This window comes from Rhinichthys klamathensis, unplaced genomic scaffold, assembly GCF_029890125.1.
Source record: "Rhinichthys klamathensis goyatoka isolate OS25496 unplaced genomic scaffold, OSU_Roscu_1.1 h1tg000225l_1, whole genome shotgun sequence".
Classification (NCBI taxonomy): Eukaryota; Metazoa; Chordata; class Actinopteri; order Cypriniformes; family Leuciscidae; genus Rhinichthys; species Rhinichthys klamathensis.
In genome coordinates, this window is record NW_026606749.1 from 2,343,427 (window position 1) to 2,363,446 (window position 20,020).

The window sequence follows — 20,020 nt, forward strand, 5'->3', positions numbered from 1 at the left end:
GTTTCATCATAGTTGCTATATTGCACTGCTGGAACAATTTATTGACCAATTCACATCCGAGACAGTAACTATCATTAACATTCTTGACTCCATTGTTGTTGTACACCAAATAAAAAGATGCATTTCTCTGCTGCATCTGTATCACTAAAGTCTTTCTCTCTCTCTGGTTTTTGTTTCCTTTGTCTGGTGCTTCTCCAGGATCGCTAGCGTGCCAAAATCACGCCTCGCTCTCGCTTTCTCGTCTCACTCTCTGGCTTTCCCTCATATTTCCCCAAGACTGCAATCGATAGAGGCGTCTGTGATCAGGTTGCCACGTGTGATTCATTTGGGTAACCTTGACTACGGTTTGATGTGCGTGTGGACTTGGCTTGGCTAGCTGCAGCGTGAGTCAGAGAAAGCGTGTGCCGTGCAGGAGCTGGTCTGCTTACAGTATTGATTTGCCTGAGCAGCCAAGAGGGGTTTCACCTCTTCCAGCAATGAGTGCTCCGAACTGAGTTTTTATAGCAACTTGCATAATTCTTGTGAGATTACCTGTTGATTTGAACAATGCTTTTGAATACACCTAAAAAGAAACATATATTTCTTAGAATGATATTTTTAATACACCATAGTTCAGGGGTTTTCCGCAGTGGGGGTTTCCAATTACTGTTTAATTTGTGCAAAAAGTGTAAATATATGCATTAAACAATGATTCTGTACATTGTCAATGATTACTTTGGCTCTGCAATGTATGTATCATAATAAATAGGGATGCACCGATACCACTTTTTCCAGAACGAGGTAGATACCGATACTTTCATTTTTGGTACTCATCGTTACCAATACCGATACCTGTATTTTCACTGCATTTGTGATTTTTAAATATATTAGTTAGAGAAACCAGAAGAATATGAATTATATTTGTTGATTTAATTTGTTTAGCAAAAATATATTTCCTTCAATTATTTTCATGCTTAATTATGCATGTTAAAATGTATTGTACAAGCCTTTGTTACTTTCACTGTTCATCATATTTTATCTGATAGCACAGCACATATTTAATAGCACAGCACATATTTAGAGCTGCTTCAGCAGGGCTTAATGCTAAAAGTTTTTTTTTTTCTACTGGCCTGATTGGGTATAAGTGGTTCAAATGTTTAGATACCAGTGATACATCACAATTCTCTATTACAATTTTGATACTACAGAAAAAAATGATCTAATTAATGTAAAATTGTTCATTTAAAACATTAAAGACAAATAAACAGTCAATGATCAAACCAGAACAAATCATCCAATTACAATTAGCACAAATAAAAAATTTTTTTTTGAAAAAAGGTACAAATGAAATAAACAGTGCTTTTCAGGTTTTCAGGTAGGTTTAACAGCAGTTTCCAGGTACAGATAAAAAAAAAACAAAGTAATCAAATGTAAAATAACACAGCATAGTCTTTACTATATAAATTAAATATAGACAAATCTTTATTAAAGTTACAAAGGTAATTTAGTCAAGAGCAGTGAGTGATTTGTTTGTCCTTTGTTGTTTGATTAACATTAAAAACACAGCAGCAGGTTTATTAATCTGCTGTCCTTTTATGACCGAATGCATGGATCCAATATAGGCTACTGTTACATATGCGTTTTATTTCTGTTTACATTCACTTAAAACATAACATAACCAACTATGTTTACTAGGATACTCGCAAAGAAAAATTATTACATAATTTTGTGTAAATTCGTCAGTTCAAGCGCAAGTGCAACAGAAGTGTGTGCTCTTTCTCTTTTTACCGTCAGTTAACGTTAGTTAACCTTCTTTTTTATTGACATATCCGACTGAACTACAAAAAAGGGATGTACGCTCGGCAAGCATGCTTGTCTGTGCCGTTGCACGCTCAATCCACTCAGTGTTTTGTTTATCAGCTCGGGCACAGCAGCTATATAGGAGTAAAAATTTAATTTGTTTAACATTCTATTAAATAAATACATTTAATTCATAGACATCCTTCTCTGATATATCCATTCTACTCTCTGTTTGCTTCTGCACTGTACTGTATGCTGCATGGTATCGGAGCATTTGAATGAGTATGAGTACTAGGACACGAGCGCAGTATTTGGGTGCATTCCTATAATAAAGTATGTAAATATATGGTGCAGAGGCTCCCTCCTCAGTCTCTCTTATCTACCAGGGGGCATTAGCCTGAAAAAAGGGTGTTTAAATATCGTAATTTTCAACATAAGTTTAAGACACACAATACTAACAATCCTCAATTCAAAATCACTAATGCCTCAATCTTATTTCTTCCTGTTTTCTCTCTACAGAACTCCATCAGACACAACCTCTCCCTACATACTCGCTTCATCCGTGTTCAAAATGAGGGAACAGGAAAAAGTTCCTGGTGGATGCTTAACCCAGAGGGTGGAAAAATGGGTAAAGGACCCCGCAGACGAGCTGTTTCCATGGACAACGGAACTAAGTACCTGAAGAGCCGAGGCCGAGTCAGCAAGAAGAGAGCGGGAGCTGTGGGAATGGGCAGAGAGCTTGGAGGACCTGGAATACAAGGATCGCCAGAACATGGAAGCCCAGCGGGTAAGGGAGTAATGGGAGTTGGGGGTGAAGAGTTTGATGCCTGGACAGACCTCCACTCCAGAACAAGTTCCTCTGCTTCAACATTAAGTGGATGCTTGTCTCCTATTCTGGCTGAGACAGAACCCGATGAACCAGAGGAAGGAGGACTATCCTGCTCTGCCTCCCCACGACTCTACCCTAGCCCCACCAGCACAAGATCTCCAGCCCTGGGAACAGGCGGACATTGTCCATCTGTCGAGCTCCCGCACCTAGCTGATCTAACTGGAGCCATCAGCTTGGAAGAGGGCTACTCTCAGCCTCTACCGCTTAAGCGCAATGGCTATCACTATGGCCCTGGACCCAAAGGAGAGACCTCCTACTGTGGAACAGTCTATGGCCAACCATCCATGGGCATGCTTAGGCATCATACGCCTATGCAGACGATTCAGGAAAACAAGCCTACCAGCTTCCAGCGTGCCCTTAGGGCATACTCGGAGAACAATGCCCTTGAAAGTCTACTCGCTGGAGGGCCACAATACTGTGGTAAGGACATGGTTGTGGGGCAAGGAGGAGCGTCCCATTCACTTATGTCACAATCTAACAGTGCTGTGCACTCTCACGGCCACAATCACAGCCAGAATCACAATCATAATCCAGAGCATGGCCACAATCGCAATTCCAGTCAAAGCCTACACAATAGCCATGGAGTAACTCACGAGCAAAACCCAAGCCATCATCATAATCCCAATCAAGCTCATAATAAGCATCACCCAGGTCTTGACTACAATCACCACAAACACCACCGTGGCCATGACTATGTTCAATCTCATGACCACAAACTCAATGCTAGTCCCAATCCCAACCACATGCACAATCACCTGCAACACAGCAACTCAAGACAACCAGAGCTTTCTCCCAGGGTGAACAATGACATGCTGCAACCCTACAACCACAAATCACCCAGCCTTTATGGGTCACGTGCTCACCTCCCTTCCACTTCCCTGCCTCCTAACCCTGCCAGTGTCTTGGATGTACCCCAAGACCCCTGTCGCTTGGCTTCAGCCCCCCATCCTCGCCATCAGTCCTACCCAGGTTCCCACCTCCATCAGGGCATGACAGAACCCTGGCAGGGGTATTACCACCACACTTCACAGAATCCTAATTACCATGGCAACCACCAAGCTAACCATCACCAGGATCCTCACAACCGGTTGCAGTCTGAGCTGGAAATGGATGTGCACCAGAGCAGTCTGGATTGCGATGTTGAATCCATCCTCCTGAATGACTTCATGGACTCAACAGAAGGAATGGACTTTAACTTTGATGGGTCGCTATCACAGGGCGTTGGCATGGGAATGGGTTTGGGGATGGGGATGGGAATGGGGGTTTTTGCAGGACCTCAGCAATCACACAACAGCCAGAGTTGGGTGCCTGGGTGAACTGTGGGGGGCATTGAGAACCTACATATAGGCAAACATTCAACCATACAGCCTTCTGAAGGGCAGCAGGTCAAGTTGGGAACTCAAATGAACAAATTGACCAAGATTCCCTTTTGGTGATGTCAGATTCTGGAATTACCCCCCCCCCCCCCCCCTCCTTCTACTCCATTTACCCTGCTGTGGAATAATGTCATAGCACCCTAACAGTCCTTTCTGTGGTTCATGTCCTTCAGTTTGTGCTCAATTCATCACTTTGAAGCACTTTACATCGCCATCCATTCCAATGCTGTAACGACCACCCCGCGACCTGGGAGGAATCACATTGTCCGCTGGCCTGGGTTTAATGTATGCAAACGACTTTGTTATCCTTCCTGAACAAAAAAGTAAATAAATAATTAAGCGTTGGTGTTGTTTTACTAAACATGAGTACAGGATTGAGCAGTTGCTATAGCTGTCTGAGTGTCTGTGCTGTCATTTGTGCATTTGTCAATGTGTGCGGGTGTATGAGCGTCTGAGTGTGGAGCAGCTTTTCATTGGTAAATGTACGTACCTCCTCCCAAGGAGGTCTATTGGATGTCCCTTTATTGTGGGCCAGGACAGTCATCCATCAGACACACTCTATTGATATTCAGCATATCCTTTTTAATCTCCAAAGTAATGCACCAGCTATGCATCATTGTTGCAAATAGAATGTGATGCTTGGAGTGTGCAGGGCTGTTTTTCCCCCGGACACACAACGGCTTAATGTGTTTTGGCGAAAGTGATGATTAAAGTCACTCTGCAGTAAGTGGGGGCAGGGGGAGTGGGTATTAGAAAGAGGTAGGGAGGGCAGAGATAGAGAGATAAAGGGGGAAAAGGAGAAATGCAAATATTATCACTATGCCCCCTTCCTCTCCATTCTGTGAATTTATAAAGCTTTCCCTGTAATGAAATAAGAAACGATCCAACACTACCGCACATCCTGTGCAGAGCTCTTTCCTGGTTTACCTCGGCCTAGCTACTCTGTGGCAGCCTTTCTCTGTCTTCAGCCAATGCACTGGCTTTATTTTGGCTACAATAGCGTTCTTCATTATCTGTCTGCATATGCAGTGTTACGCTAGGTGATCAATGATGATTGATCAAAATTTAATCTTTGTCAACCCTCATTAACTGTGTTAATTTAATACAGAGCTGAAATTTTGAAATGTATCCTTAGTGAATGAAAGCTTGCCTAACTTGACTAAGTAACTATTTGATGGTAGCGCTACCTCAAGGTTGCAGAAAGAATCTGGTTTGAGGTCATAACTTTACAGAATGACAATTCCACCATCTTCCAGAGCTTTTGTGTCCTACACTAGTGAACTGCATGCTGATTAATTCAGTCAGCAAAGCCAAAAATGGGTGCTATCTTCTCCTTGCAGACTTCCTCTATCATATTGTCCTTATCCAGTGATCTCCAGACTCAAGTAATTAAGTGCAAGTGTGTATTTTCTCATTCTGAATGTAATGTAACACTAAGGATTCATAGGGAAAGACTCTAATTATGTCACGGCTTGGTGAGGTTGAAGGAAACATATGTGGCACATTTATGCATACATTGGAGATCCAAGTTCAAATCTCCTAATATGGCCACTAGATAGGGGTGGACAAAGTAATGGAAACACCACATGGAATAGGACCAGCATCAATATAGCTACAAAGGAGAGTCTATTAATTTGATTGCCAATTACAAAACATGTCAGGTATAAAAGAGGTCTGACAGTTTGCACTTTGATATGAGACGTTTCGAAGCAACGTGAGACAACTAACAGGCTTTCAAAGCTGAATAGTCTGTACGTAAATTGCTGATGCATCCATGTCAAAAATGGCTAAATTATTTTGTTTTGTCAAGGGAGTCAGGATCAAAAATAATGATAGCATATGCCAAACATAGTAAAACTGCATTCGCAAAGACAAACAGAGGTCACAAGTCAGAGCTCTCTGAGGATAGAAAACGTACAAAGTACAGCATCACCAATTGAAGGCTATATGAAACAGCACCTCTCTGACAAAGTCTCCACAATTGGCATTTTCTCGAATTAGACTGTAAGCACTGTTCACACTGCAGTGTTTCATAATTACAGGATTATAATTGCTCCATGCACACTAGCCTACTAAACAAATTCAAGAGTGGTGTCATGGCTGCTAGGATAAAGTCCCTCTCCATGGCCAAGCACCAAATCGGAACATTTTTGAATTTACAAAGTTCTGGAGCACAAAGAGTAGATTCCACCTCCTTCATTATTAAATAATTGGAGTAAAAGGAAAAGTCTGTTCCTTTAGAACTCCAACAAGTACTGAATTTGTGGAAGAACTCTTATTAGGTCTTCGATATTTATATTGTGTTAAGTGTTTCAGGTTATTTTGTCCACTCTTTGTCTCTTTATTTGCTTTTGTCTACCATTATTGATATTGCGTACTGCCAGGTGCTTTCTCCACAGATACATGACTTGGATGCAGCTTTTTGTTCTGCTTAAATTTTGATGAGGAAAAACATACATGGAGAGAGAAATAGAGAGGGCGGTTAAAAAAGATAAAGGAAGCTGACACAGAGTGAGTTGAAAAGGACGGCACTAGGTTGCTTGAAAGAAAAAGGTAGAGATGGTGTGTGTGTGTGTGTGCATGAGAGAGAGAGCCTGTCAGAGTAGCTTCCCTCAGCAGAGCTTTTTGAATCAGGCCAAATGTCAAGTGGCTCTCTACAGTGTTTCTCACACAGCCCGATCAGATAGCCATCCCTCTTTCTCACTGTCTCTCTTTTCAGCCAAGGACAATGAGCCCTGTCTTCATCCGCTTTCATTCCCATCTTTATGTTCTTTTCGAGGTGGCCAGGAATCTGTTGTTATCCAACTGTGATTTTGATTGCTGGCCCACGTCTGCTTCAGTGCTCAGCTTCATATGTGTGTGAGAGTGTGTATGTGTGTGTGTGTGTGTGTGTGTGTGTGTGTGTGTGTGTGTGTGTGGAGCACAGTGACGTACCTGATATGATCTGAAAATGAATTGAAATTGTGCCCTGGTATTTACAATGCCTGGCTATTCATAATATAATATGCACAGTTTATATTTATTGGATATAAAGTTGGGCTTGTGGATGACGGTATGGAGCTCCTGTATCTCATTCATCTATATTACAAGATCATGATTCTATTACAGTTCATTTCTGTTTCATGCTGTACAAAAATCTGTATTGAGAAAATTGTATAATATTTTTTGACAAGCAAATATCAGTTTTATTTCTTTTTTTAAATGATGTATCTGCTCATCTTGTGGCCTGTAAAATAAAACAAAAGAGAACTTGGAAAAACTTGAACGCCTTTTTCTGCCTGAATGTGTAAAGAATCATGAATAAGAAAAGAAAAATCACAAATGAGAAATCTTTAATGTCTCAGTTGTTTATTTTAGACAACAATGCACTTAAAGTCTGTGAACCGGAAGTTGTGACCGACTTTACACTATTGAGACATTTTCGAGTGAAACTGAATGAGAATAAATAGAGGGAAGGCTTTTTAGCGTACCTCCTCATCATAATCATGGTTCACAGCAGACTGACAATTGGAGAGGAGGTTGTTCTGCCCAAGCTGTGGTACAACTTACGTCATCAGAGAAGAAACGCCATTCCAAGCTAATTTTTTGATTTTGACTAAGGAAGACAAAGACAAAAGAAACTTCACCATGGGTAATGTGCTAACAAAGTAAATAGGGTCAATTTTGATTTCATGCGGACATCAAATGGAGATTTTTTTTCCTCTCAAGTTTTAGAAGAGATCTGAACAAAGTCTCAAACTGTGCTTAGATTTGCCAAGTCTTCGATTTCAATATGAACCATAGGGTTTTGTACCCACATTAATGTATGTCTCTCTAATTATTATCTTTATTATCCAATTATCTTTATTTTATCCTTGTACTCATATTGTATGTCAGCAAATTGCTAATTCTTTTATTATTATTATTATTTAGGCGAAAAAAGACATCTGAGGCAAAGTAGATATTAAAGAAAACATAACAGATAATTCAAATAAGTCTCCTGAACTATAAGAGTGACCCCTAAGCAATCAAATTTTTCAGTGGAGGTCAGTGAGAATTTTGCTCATTCTGCGTTTCCATGTGTGTCATGGGAATTTAATACGGTTACAACACAAAATGTAATTCATATTCAGAATCAGCTAAATCGGTAGCTGCGTTCCTGCCGTTACTGCCCACATAGGCAGCTGCCTTTTAAGGTGACATGACCGATTTGAAACGCTTTACACAGGCAGAAACTCCATACAAAAATGGCTTCTCACACAAATCGCATTGATTTCAGTAGTTTGACATTAGCATGTTGCTAAGCTAACAGCACTATTCTGTTATTACCATAAAAATGCATAAAACACAATTATTGTGGAGAAAAATACACTTAATTACACATAATTGTTTGTATTGATACTTTTCAGTACAGAATAAAATATACATTTATTTAGAATTTACATTGTTTAGAACTCTGCCCCCATGAAATTTAGTAATTCATTCCGGGATTGCCTTCTCCACAAAGGCTAAAATGACATAGGCCTAATTATGCAGCCTACCTTTTGGAACAGGCTTCATATTGGAAGCAGTGAGCACATTTATGATGTAGGCAGTTCACTAGGTTTTGGAACAGAATGTGTATGCCATAATGTAAAAGTGCATTAATTAATATGCATGTGTGTGTGTGTGTGTGTGTGTGTGTGTGTGTGTGTGTGTGTGTGTGTGTGTGTGTGTGTGTGTGTGTGTGTGTGTGTGTGTGTGTGTGTGTGTGATAAGGCTCGTTAACACCCCTGATGCTATTCCACAGCTGTCCTTGTCCCTATGGAAGCATTCTCACTGAGGGAATGCCGGCATCTGCAGTGCCATACTGTTCCACATCTTTCTCTGAGATTCACACACACACACACACACACACACACACACACACACACACACACACACACACACACACACACACACACACACACACACACACACACACACACACACACACACATTGCTGCTCGTCTAATTGACTCCGCTCATCTCTGGCTCTGCCTCGCCTCCACAGGCGACCGTGCGTGAGCGAGAAACGGACAGCTGAGTCGTGAGAGAAAAAGAGAGAAAAGAGAGAGGAAACACATGCACATGGAAACACATGCTCTCTCTGACTCCTCCCCTCTGCCATTGGGAAAATGATAACCATAAAAACATATTATTTTAATTTAACTTTAAAGGAATAGTTTACCCATGAAAATTCTGTCATCATTTATTTAGATCATGTTTCAAACGTATTTGACACAAAAGCTCCAAATCAAGCTGACTACACTATCACTCATACTATGCACTATGTACTCTACCATCTAGTGTATAAATGTTGTAAGGTTATTTTGTCATTTAACATCAGCCCCTCCCTCTCTGGTATGAAAAGCTGTGACATTTGAGTGCATGACATGTCCAACATTCCACACTTTGTTTTTCGGATAATTAAGTGCATCATCTAGGTATTTATTACGGTGGCAGAGAGAGCTCAACGTGCTGCAACTGAAGAAAACATGCAAATAGAGAAACACCCGCAAATGAAGAAAACAGTTTCACAACACATGTGTGCTTCAAATACTCACAACACAAAAGTTCACAACACAACCAAATACAGAAACGTGCAGCAAATAGCACAGACCACAACGGAAATGTTTCCAGGTGACCCCAATAAGCGAAGAACCTGGCTGGGATAAAGTCTACTTCATTTCATTTCATTTCATTTCATTTCATTTCATTATTTCATTTTATTATTTTATTTTTTTGCTAAACATACAGAGATGACATGTTTATGACATAAAACTTTGTATACAATATACAAAATGTATTAACAATATGTTCAATGTCATCAGAATACTAATGAGAAAAGAACAATGAGCTGAAAACTAAAATAAATAAATAAAAAAGACAGAAAAAGAACACGAGGGAAAGATATGAATCTGTACATCAGTTACATTGTACAATTTGTGTCATGTTATGTTTAAATAAGTTTCCTATGTTAGGTAATGCAGGGTCCAAATGAGACGGCAAGTTTTAAAGTTGAAACACTCACACACATATATAAAACATATTTTAAAAGCTTTTTTGTATAAAATGTATATTTATTTGCAACAGTTAAGTATTTAATCTAAGTATAGAATAATAAGATATTACTGGTAATAACAGCTATTCAGCTGATGGACACCGTGCTGCGTTGTCATGGGAACATCCCAGGTGAAAATAATGAGGAAATTACGTTGTCTTTTGTTGCTCCCTTCATCAAGTGTATATGCCAAACGGCTACATAATGGCACACAAGTGCCCTGCTCACTCCAAAGTCCCCACTTCAAGGGCTCTGCCGTCTGCCCTTTGAATGGAGTAGGACATAGGGTGCTCACGAGCAATAAGCATGTCCCAGCCGGGTTCGTCGTTTATTGGGGTCCCCTGGAAACATCTCCGTTGTGGTCTGTGCTATTTGCAGCGCGTTTCTGTATTTGGTTGTGAGTATTTGGAGCACACATGTGTTGTGAAACTGATGAAGACGGTTTCTTAATTTGCGCGTGTTTTTCTATTTGCATGTGTTTTCTCCAGTTGCCGCGCGTTGAGCTCTCTCGGCCACCGTAATTTATGTCTGTCAAGCTTCAAAAAGGACTATAAAACCACTATCAAAAAGCTTTAGAAGCAGTCCAGATGACTTGTGCACGGGTGTCCCAAAATCATGCCATAACTTTGTGTAGAAAACAACTGTAATTTACATTTTCTTTCAAATGATATTCCCCTCTACTGAAGCTCTGAATGTGTGTACATTTTTTAGATTCAAAACTAGTTTTTAAATTTGAGAATTTCTGCAGAAGGGGATGACAAACTTTCTCTTTTTTTCTCACATAAAGGCCTCTGAATATTAGTCAGAATATTATACAAGATCAGAATAAGCTACTCTTATGGTGATTTATGAATTTTTATGGTTTAAAAAAAAAAAAAAAGGAGTTTAAAAGACTAAAGTGATTATGAGCTATTGTATGGAAAATAACTGTGTGAAGATTCTTCAAAAATTCTCTTTTTGTGTTCCAAGGGAAAAAAATCACAGCTAACAATTTTGGAACAAGATGAGGGTGAGTAAACAGCGATGGATTTTTTCATGTTAAGTAAACTTATCCTTTAAAACCAGGACCCTACATTGGACAAGCGGCTTGGAGACTGGATGGATGATTCTGTATACCATTCCAAATATCAGGTCAATTTAATGTCTGAATATTTGCATGAAACCAAAAATTAGCAATGTGCCCAATCTTACATGCGAGGCACTATTACAGTGCCTCGCATTCTCCACGTATCAAGAGCACCCATTAACGTCAGACAATAGAAGCTTCCGGATTCACGGGTCCTTTTCATCCCTGAGAGCAGGATTTGTCAAAGCAGCATGTGTTATTGAACCTGGGTTTCTCACCATGCTCAATGCAAATGAGAACAGCCTGATTTATTCCCAGTCTTTGATGGATTTATTCTGACAGAGGAAGTGACAGCGCTGTGACAGCCAAGCCCCCCCAACCCTTTTCTATTTCAATTCTTATTCTATAATGCATTCTATTCTGGAATTCTTTCTCAGCTCTCGGGGCTTTTTCTCAGCATTGTGTTGTAGAAAGGGCTGCATTATTCATGATCATATATTCATTGTCATTTCATATACCACCTCTGATTTGCATTCAACTCCATCCTCATACTCACTGATAACTGCAGATACTTTGTAAATTCTGTGAGGAATAGGCTGATATGTATTTTCAATGACTTTATGTTCATGATGTACAGACCATGAAGTTATATGGACTTGTTGAAATAGTGTTTAATATGGCATGGCACATAAGCCTAGAAATATATTTGACGGTTGTTTTAATTCTGAAGCGGCGTTCAGACCGGCAGTGTTTTGTAGTGGCAAAGCAACCAGAAGTCATTAATTTTTAATGAGAGTTGGTGATTTGGAGCAACTAGCAACAAAGTCCAGCAGTTTAACTTTATGTAAATGAGTAATGTAGGTAGCGTGGAGTACAATGAGTACAAAGCGACCGAAAATCATTCTTTTCCTTTGGGAGTTGGTGATTTGACATTACAAATGACAAATGACGCAACTTTGGGCTCCAGTTCATACATATGTGAATGCGGGAGACTGGAAACGCAAGCTCATACTCAACATTTTGCATTCTGCTATGTATGAAAGTTGTGAAATCATATATGAGATGTCATGTAACCAAAACAAGATCTAAACATCACAGATTAGCCTCTTGGCTGAAACCAAAGACCTTGCCGGACAGGAGAGTAGATTTATACTTCCACATTTTGAATGAATTGTCATTTGTGATTATTATTTATTAAAAATCCCGATCATTCCATTGTCCAAAGAAGTTTTGCATTCTCGAAGACGAGAGTTGACCCGTGGTTTGAAAGGATAGTTCATCCAAAAATGACAATTCTGTCATCATTTACTCACCCTCATATAGTGTCAAACCCTTCATTTTTAGAACATAAATGGAGATCATTTTAATTTTCTGTCATAATTTTTGATGATTGATGAATAGAAAGGCCACAAAAACAAAATAGTCAATCTTCAAAAAGTTCATTAAGACATCAACGTAATCAATGTGAATTGAGCAGTTTAATACAAATCTTCTGAGGAGACACAAACACAATATATGATGAACTGATTTAATTTAGGCTTTTATTCATGTATAAACATCCATCAACGCACTTACATAAATTAGAGCACATACAATTGATGTTTTATTAACAAGGTTCGGGAGGAACACGTTCTAATGATCAAACAATCAAGTCATTCCAGCCAGCTGTCAGCAATCAGTAATCAACAGGTCCACTCAATCAGCACGAGTAAAGCCTATAAATATACTCAGTCGACTCACCCATATTCCTCGACAGTTTTCAGCATTTGGTTTACCGCTTTGCTAAGATGTCCCAAATGCAGTTTTCATCCGATGACGAGCTTAACCATGCTCCGGTTCCTCCGCCGCCATCAGCTGGCCCCAGGACAACCTCTCCACCGGATACCGCCTCCAAGCCCCACGTTTCATCTCGCGGGCGCCGGTCTGCGCAAGCAACCCCTCGCACGCCAAGACGCCGAGGTTTACCCTCACCTCCACCGGCGAGGACTCCAGCTTCCTCCCCGGCATCCTCCTATCGTTCGGCCGTACCAACGATTCCGCCTATTGGGAAGTGGACAGTCTTGAGTCTGAGACAAGCGCTGATAAACTCTGATATTCAGCCCTCGCGCAGGATGACTAAAGCGCAACTATACAACTTATACGTTACCTTGCAATCATCAAATCTCTCTCCTAAATCCACCCCAGGTTCCAAGGCGGCCAGCAGGCCGGGAAAATCTCGTGAGGCCCCGAATTCGCCTCGCCCGACTCCGCCACCTTCCCGTGCAAGATTCGGTTTGCCGCACGCTTCAGCCCGCGGCGCCAGGATTTCTGCGAGCCTGGGTCGCGCTCCAGATTCCACCGCCACGAGACCTCACTCGCCTCCCGCTTCAGCTGAGCTTTTCAGCACGGCGCTTCCCGCCGCAGTGCCATACACAGCTGGGCCCGCCGGGTCACCCTCTGCCTCCCAGTGTTTTCCTCCTGCTGTTTCTAACTCTTTTCCTCTGCAGTGGCCTCCGGCTCCCATAGCAGACGCTAGCGTGAGGCTGCCTCCGCTAGCGGTGCAGGCTCAAACTTTCCACCACCTTCCCGCGACTACTGCTAACCCCTCCCATTTTCAGTGGCCTGCAGCTCAAGCAAGTGCGAGACCGCCTCCGCCTGCAACACAGGCTCAGGCATCTCATTTATTTCCTCCTTTTCCCCCTTATGCTTTTCTCAATTTTCCTTCTCAAGCCCCACAGGCCGACTTAAGCGTGAGGCTGCCTCCGCCGATAGTCGCAGCCCAGGCTTCTCTCCCTTACAGCTCTCTCTTAAATGCCAAATCACAATATTCTCTTTTCACAGCTACCCCGATGCCAGTCCCACCAAACGCTGTCGCTCTGGAGCCTCCCCCAGTGACTCAAAACATCCGAGCACAGATTCTGGCAGGTGCGGATGTAGACCTTTCACATTTACTTTCTCTGCTTCCCGTATCCGATTCTAACCGTCAGTTAGACTGCGGGGATTTTTAAGTCACTTTAAAAAACCAGAATACACATTCATCACGTTTACTTTCTTTTTCGGAGTTTTCAATCGCTTTCAGCCACTTCACAGAAATCATTTGCTCAGCCTTCCCTCATAGGCGACGCGAACTGAACGACTATTTAGCGCTGATAGCCGAGCTCGCGTTGTCCTACGGGGGAGGGCACTTTTACACATATCACAAACTCTTCTCAGCAAAATGCGCTGTTAGGGTTTCACAGTGGAACCAATGCCCATACTGGGGAGCACTAGACACTGACCTGCACAGCAGAGTTTTCCTTGGCTGCAGGAATATTTCTTGCGCGGTCTGCAGGTCAGTGGCACATTCCACAATATCGTGCCCTCAAGTTAACCCCTCCGTTCCTCCATGCCCGGAAACGGGACCAGTCAAATCCACCAGCTACACACCAAGACCGGCGACTAGCAACCCATATCCACACGAGGCTAATTTCCGCTCCAGAGCACTTACGGATAGCAAACAGCCTTGCAACAATTTTAATATCGGCAAGTGCACCAGGCAGCGTTGTCGGTACTTGCACATATGCAGCTTTTGTGGCGGTGCTCATGCCCGTCCTGTATGCCCTGTCTTTAAAGATGTCAATAAAAAATCTAAAAATTATTTATCGACTCCCGTGAATATTTCTCGCCTTTCTATCGAACTAGCTCACCACCCGGACTCTGACTTCACTGAATATCTGCTGTCTGGCCTACAACACGGTTTTAAACCGGGAGTGGTTTGTCCGCTCTCCCAAAACATAATCTGCGATAATCTCCAATCGGCTCTCGCCGAGCCCAACGTGGTAGACAACCTGATTAAAAAAGAAGTCGAGTCAGGCTTCATGATTGGCCCTTTTGCCGAGCCTCCTTTCAAAGTTTTTCGCATTAGCCCCATTGGAGTGGCTACGAGAAAGTTTTCAGGTAAGAAACGCCTCATAGTCGATCTGTCAGCTCCACATAAATCCCTGTTCCCAAGCATTAACAGCCTGATCCCACTCGACGAATTTTCTCTCAAATATCACGACGTAGATCACGCAGTCGACCTCATAAAAATCGTGGGTCGGGGTGCCTGGCTCGCAAAAATTGACATCACTTCGGCTTTTAAAGTGATGCCCATCCACCCGGATTCATGGCACTTATTCGGAGTGCGCTGGCATGGGAAATTCTATTTCGCCGTACGCTTAACTTTTGGATGCAAAAGCAGCCCCAAAATTTTTGACATGCTATCTGAAGCCATTTGCTGGATCTTGTTAAACAATTACGCGATTCCTCACCTCATTCACCTGCTGGACGATTTTCTAATAATTTCGCCTCCCGGCGCCATTCCAGCAGCCCAGATCCTCACAGTTCAAAGAGTATTTGCCGAGCTCGGAATTCCCATCGCCCAGGAAAAAACCATGGGTCCCGCCACATCCATCGAGTTCCTTGGCATTAAGCTAGATTCAGTTAAATACCAGGCCTCCCTGCCCAAGGAAAAAATCGATAGAATAATCCTCATCTCATCTACCCTCGTAGACAGTTCAAAGTGTTCCAAACGCGAACTCCTATCCATGCTCGGCCACTTAAACTTCGCCATGCGCATTATTCCACAAGGCCGCCCTTTCATTTCTCATCTCCTCTCTCTCGCGTCTTCAGTTCACGCACTAGAGGATCTCATTTCCCTAACTCCAGCATGCCACGACGAACTCAGGCTATGGATAACTTTTCTTAAACAGTGGAACGGCCTATCATTTTTCTATAAGGATCTAATTTCCTCCCCCATCGACATCCAGCTGTTCACAGATGCAGCCCCCTCAGTCGGCTTTGGGGGGTTCTGCCAAGGACGCTGGTTCGCGTCTACGTGGCCCCCCCAAATACAGGACACGCTACAGTCCTCCGCATTATTCGAGCTCTACCCTCTCGTAGTAGCAGCCTTCCTGTGGGGGAAAGAATGGACTGCTAGCAGTATCGTAGTGCATTGTGACAATGAAGCTACAGTCCAGTGCATTAATAAAGGCCGTTCCCATTCACCCGCACTGATGCCACTTCTAAGACGTCTAATCTGGATTTCAGCATGTGATCAATTTATCTTAATTGCTAAACACATCCCCGGGTCAAAAAACCAAATTGCTGACTCTCTGTCTCGCTTTATGTTTCAGAAATTCAGGATGCTGGCTCCAGAGGCAGACAAGCTACCAACTCCAGTACCTCATTATTCGGAATTAATATTCCCATAACCCACCCGCAAAAATCCCTCCTCAACATATCGCTCGACACCATTCTCCAAGCAGTTTCCCCCAGAACTCTCCAATCCTATGTGACCGCATGGAGATGTTTTAAAGCCTTCCACCTTTCTTACAACACGCCATTCCCTGATTTTTCCCTCCTTACAATTACCTCCTTCATCTCTTACCTTAACAGCGTTAAGAGCCTCCAAGTCGGGTCCATCAAAAGTTACTTAAGCGGCATCCAATTTTTTCACAAATTGATTCACGGCGCCCCCTCACCGGAGATAAATAATTCACAAACCTCCCTCTTAATTAAAGGCATCCAACGATCCCAGCCCACCCGCCCGGACACCAGACAACCCATAACGTTAGATATTCTTACTAAATGCATTCATACCCTCCGCTCAGGCTACCGATCCCTTAATACCTCTCGCATACTCGACGCCATGTTTATTCTAGTTTTTTTTTGGTTTCCTAAGATGCTCTGAACTGGCTATCACTTCCAGATTCGACCCAAAAATCCACCCAAACATCTCAGATCTTTCAGTGCTTGACAGCGAAACTATCTCTTTTCTGATCAAACAAAGCAAAACAGACCAAACCAAAAAAGGCCACTTCATATATATTTTCAACCTCTCGTCACCAATTCAACCTTTCCAAACTATACTAGCATACCTCCAACTGAGAAACTCTCATGCTAAATCCCATCTCGAACCCCTGTTCATAGACGACTCTAACAAACCCGTGACACGCTTTTGGTTCCAAAAACACCTAAAATCTGTTCTCCAACTATCAGGCATCCCAGCAGAGAATTTCTCCAGCCATTCCTTCCGCATCGGGGCAGCAACCTCAGCAGCCCAAAAAGGCCTCTCCCAACAGCAGATCCAAGCGCTTGGAAGATGGTCCTCAGACGCGTTCCAAACCTACATCAGAACTAATCGTTTCCATATCAAAAAAGCCCACCAAATCCTCATCGGTAAAAAAAAAAAAAAAAAAAAAAAAAATTCCGAGTATCCATGTCTTTTCTTTCTCCATCCAGCGAGTATTGATCTCCCAGCGGACACAGCGAGAGCCTTCCAGGTCAAGCGTCCATGTCTTCTCTTTTCTCCGTCCAGCGAGTATTGATCTCCCAGCGGACACAGCGAGAGCCTTCCCGGTCGAGCATCCATGTCTTCTCTTTCTCCGTCCAGCGAGTATTGATCTCCCAGCGGACACAGCGAGAGCCTTCCAGGTCAAGCGTCCATGTCTTCTCTTTTCTCCGTCCAGCGAGTATTGATCTCCCAGCGGACACAGCGAGAGCCTTCCCGGTCGAGCATCCATGTCTTCTCTTTCTCCGTCCAGCGAGTATTGATCTCCCAGCGGACACAGCGAGAGCCTTCCCGGTCGAGTATTTATTTCTTCTCTTTTTCTGTCCAGCGAGTATTGATCTCCCAGCGGACCCAGAGACAGCCTTCCCGGTCGAGTATTTATATCTTCTCTTTCTCCGTCCAGCGAGTATTGATCTCCCAGCGGACACAGTGAGAGTTCCCCAGGTCAAGCATCTTCATCTCCTCCTCCTCCGTCTAGCGAGTATTGATCTCCCAGAGGACGTAGCCAAACCCTCCCAGTCAAGCATCTACGTTTTTCTCTTTCCTGACTGGTGAGGCTTACCCTTTCCGATGCCGTGACCATTGCCACAAGAACCCTCCCGTTCGAACATCCATACTTACCCGTCCGACACCGTAAGCATTGAACTCCCGTCGGACGCCGCGAGAGCTCTCCCAGCCAAACAACCAGGCTCTCCTTGAAATGCCAGCCCGCCAATCTCTGCGCTCTTTTCGGGGGGTCTTTAAGCAGGCGGCTGTCCTTTATTTACTTTGCTTTATGGGGAGTACTCTGGGTTCGGGCCCAATTTCCGAGCTCGGAGCCCTCCCCCCGGACAGCACGCCAAATACGCATAACCATCTATTCTCTGATCATTTGTAAGTGTGAACTCGTGAATTGATGTTTTATTAACAAGGTTCGGGAGGAACACGTTCTAATGATCAAACAATCAAGTCATTCCAGCCAGCTGTCAGCAATCAGTAATCAACAGGTCCACTCAATCAGCACGAGTAAAGCCTATAAATATACTCAGTCGACTCACCCATATTCCTCGACAGTTTTCAGCATCCCTCCACCACCCCATCTCCTCACACTTGCCTAGTTATCTTCCTAAACAGAGATACGGGGGGAGTACTCTGGGTTCGGGCCCAATTTCCGAGCTCGGAGCCCTCCCCCCGGACAGCACGCCAAATACGCGTGGTAAACAGAAGCTCATGCATAACTGACGCACAAGAACAAACCTCATGGTTCTTGTGGAATCTCAAACATTCAAGCCCCAAACCTCATTGGTTTGTTACCAAATCTGTGAAATTGTATTTGCTTGATCACTGATTTATAAACAATGTAGAATTTCAAAGAGTCTGGCTAATGGCTATATCAGCTTTTTAATAAAAATAGAGCAGATGAGTAGCTGAGAGCGGTACATGCTCAACTATACTCTTACACAGCAAATACACCTATCCTCAGGCCTGCAGAGGACATCAATGCTGAACTCCTGCTCTTCCTGTAGGCCGCTGGACTGTCTGCTATGATAATGATGGTAATGGGTTGAAGGTGATAATAACTGTTGTCTGCGTGAATTCTCCAGGGTCGTGCTATGATGGATAACATCGGAGGTGTTTCGTAACATGCTGGACGTGGGTGGAGGTCATCCTTGCTGCACTGATATTGCTATGTGGGATTAAAAAAAATCATCATATATTCATGCGGTTGCCTTAACTAGTCCAGAACGAAAACTTTTTTTTTTTTTTGGTATCAGTTTGGAGATTCAGAATAGCTGTCGGTGAGGGGTGTGTGGTCCCCCGCTGGCTGGGGTCCCGGCTGTTTGAAGCACGTCGGCCGCAGCGTTGGTTTTGATCAGCGCTGGATCTGCGAGATCAGAAAGTGGATCAGGAGCTCCCAGGGGACTTTCATTTACACGTGCCTCCTACTGAGGGGAGAACGAGCAATTATACATTGGTTAAGATTCTAATGCTTAACATTGCCCCTCCCAACACACACACACACACACACACTCATTCACAAAGGCCATTTTTTTTGGCCCACATTTTAAAAGAATATCTTCAACTTTATGCATTGAACTTAACATGATAGAATCACTTACCAATCTTGTCCTTGCAAAGTTACTGTGAAACAGTGGATTAATGTATGTATTATTGTATTATTTATTTATTTCAAAGTTGGACATTTTTCCATAACAATAAAATAGTGTTTGACATTTTTTGGGTCCGTTGCACTTCTATAATATCAACAACAATAATAATAAGTGACAATTCTTAAAATAATATTCCAGGTGTATTTTTTCTCTCCTTTTTTTCTTTCTCTAAATATTTCAAACGATATAATTTTAATTTATACAGTTTATAGGGTTTAACTGCGTTCTCAATGATTCTTTCCATTCTGTTTGTCTTTGTAATATCCTTTTAACTAACTCAAGGCAGTTCCTTAAAGTCATCATCCTCCAACAATTTACATATTTTTTGGAGGAAAAACAACAGTCCATATTAGTAATAATAATAAGCAATGGATTTGACGAATTCTGCGATGTTGTCTTCTCATTGTGTA

The 20,020-nt window shown here is 42.6% G+C and overlaps 2 protein-coding genes across 2 annotated transcripts in view; both read left to right on the forward strand.

Moving 5' to 3' along the window:
* Positions 1–4,807, forward strand: part of foxo6b (forkhead box O6 b) — a 30,719-nt gene extending 25,912 nt beyond the window's left edge. The window contains exon 2 of the mRNA XM_056264862.1: positions 2,299–4,807. Coding sequence (XP_056120837.1) covers positions 2,299–3,984 — 1,686 coding nt within the window. The 3' untranslated portion in view covers positions 3,985–4,807. The remainder of the gene's footprint in view (positions 1–2,298) is intronic.
* Positions 4,808–12,958: 8,151 nt separating this feature from the next.
* Positions 12,959–16,791, forward strand: LOC130099263 (uncharacterized). Its single transcript, XM_056264869.1, has 3 exons — positions 12,959–13,787; positions 13,881–14,075; positions 14,832–16,791. Exons 1-3 carry the CDS (start codon positions 12,959–12,961, stop codon positions 16,379–16,381), a joined length of 2,574 nt encoding a protein of 857 aa, XP_056120844.1. The 3' UTR covers positions 16,382–16,791.
* Positions 16,792–20,020: the final 3,229 nt, after the last annotated feature.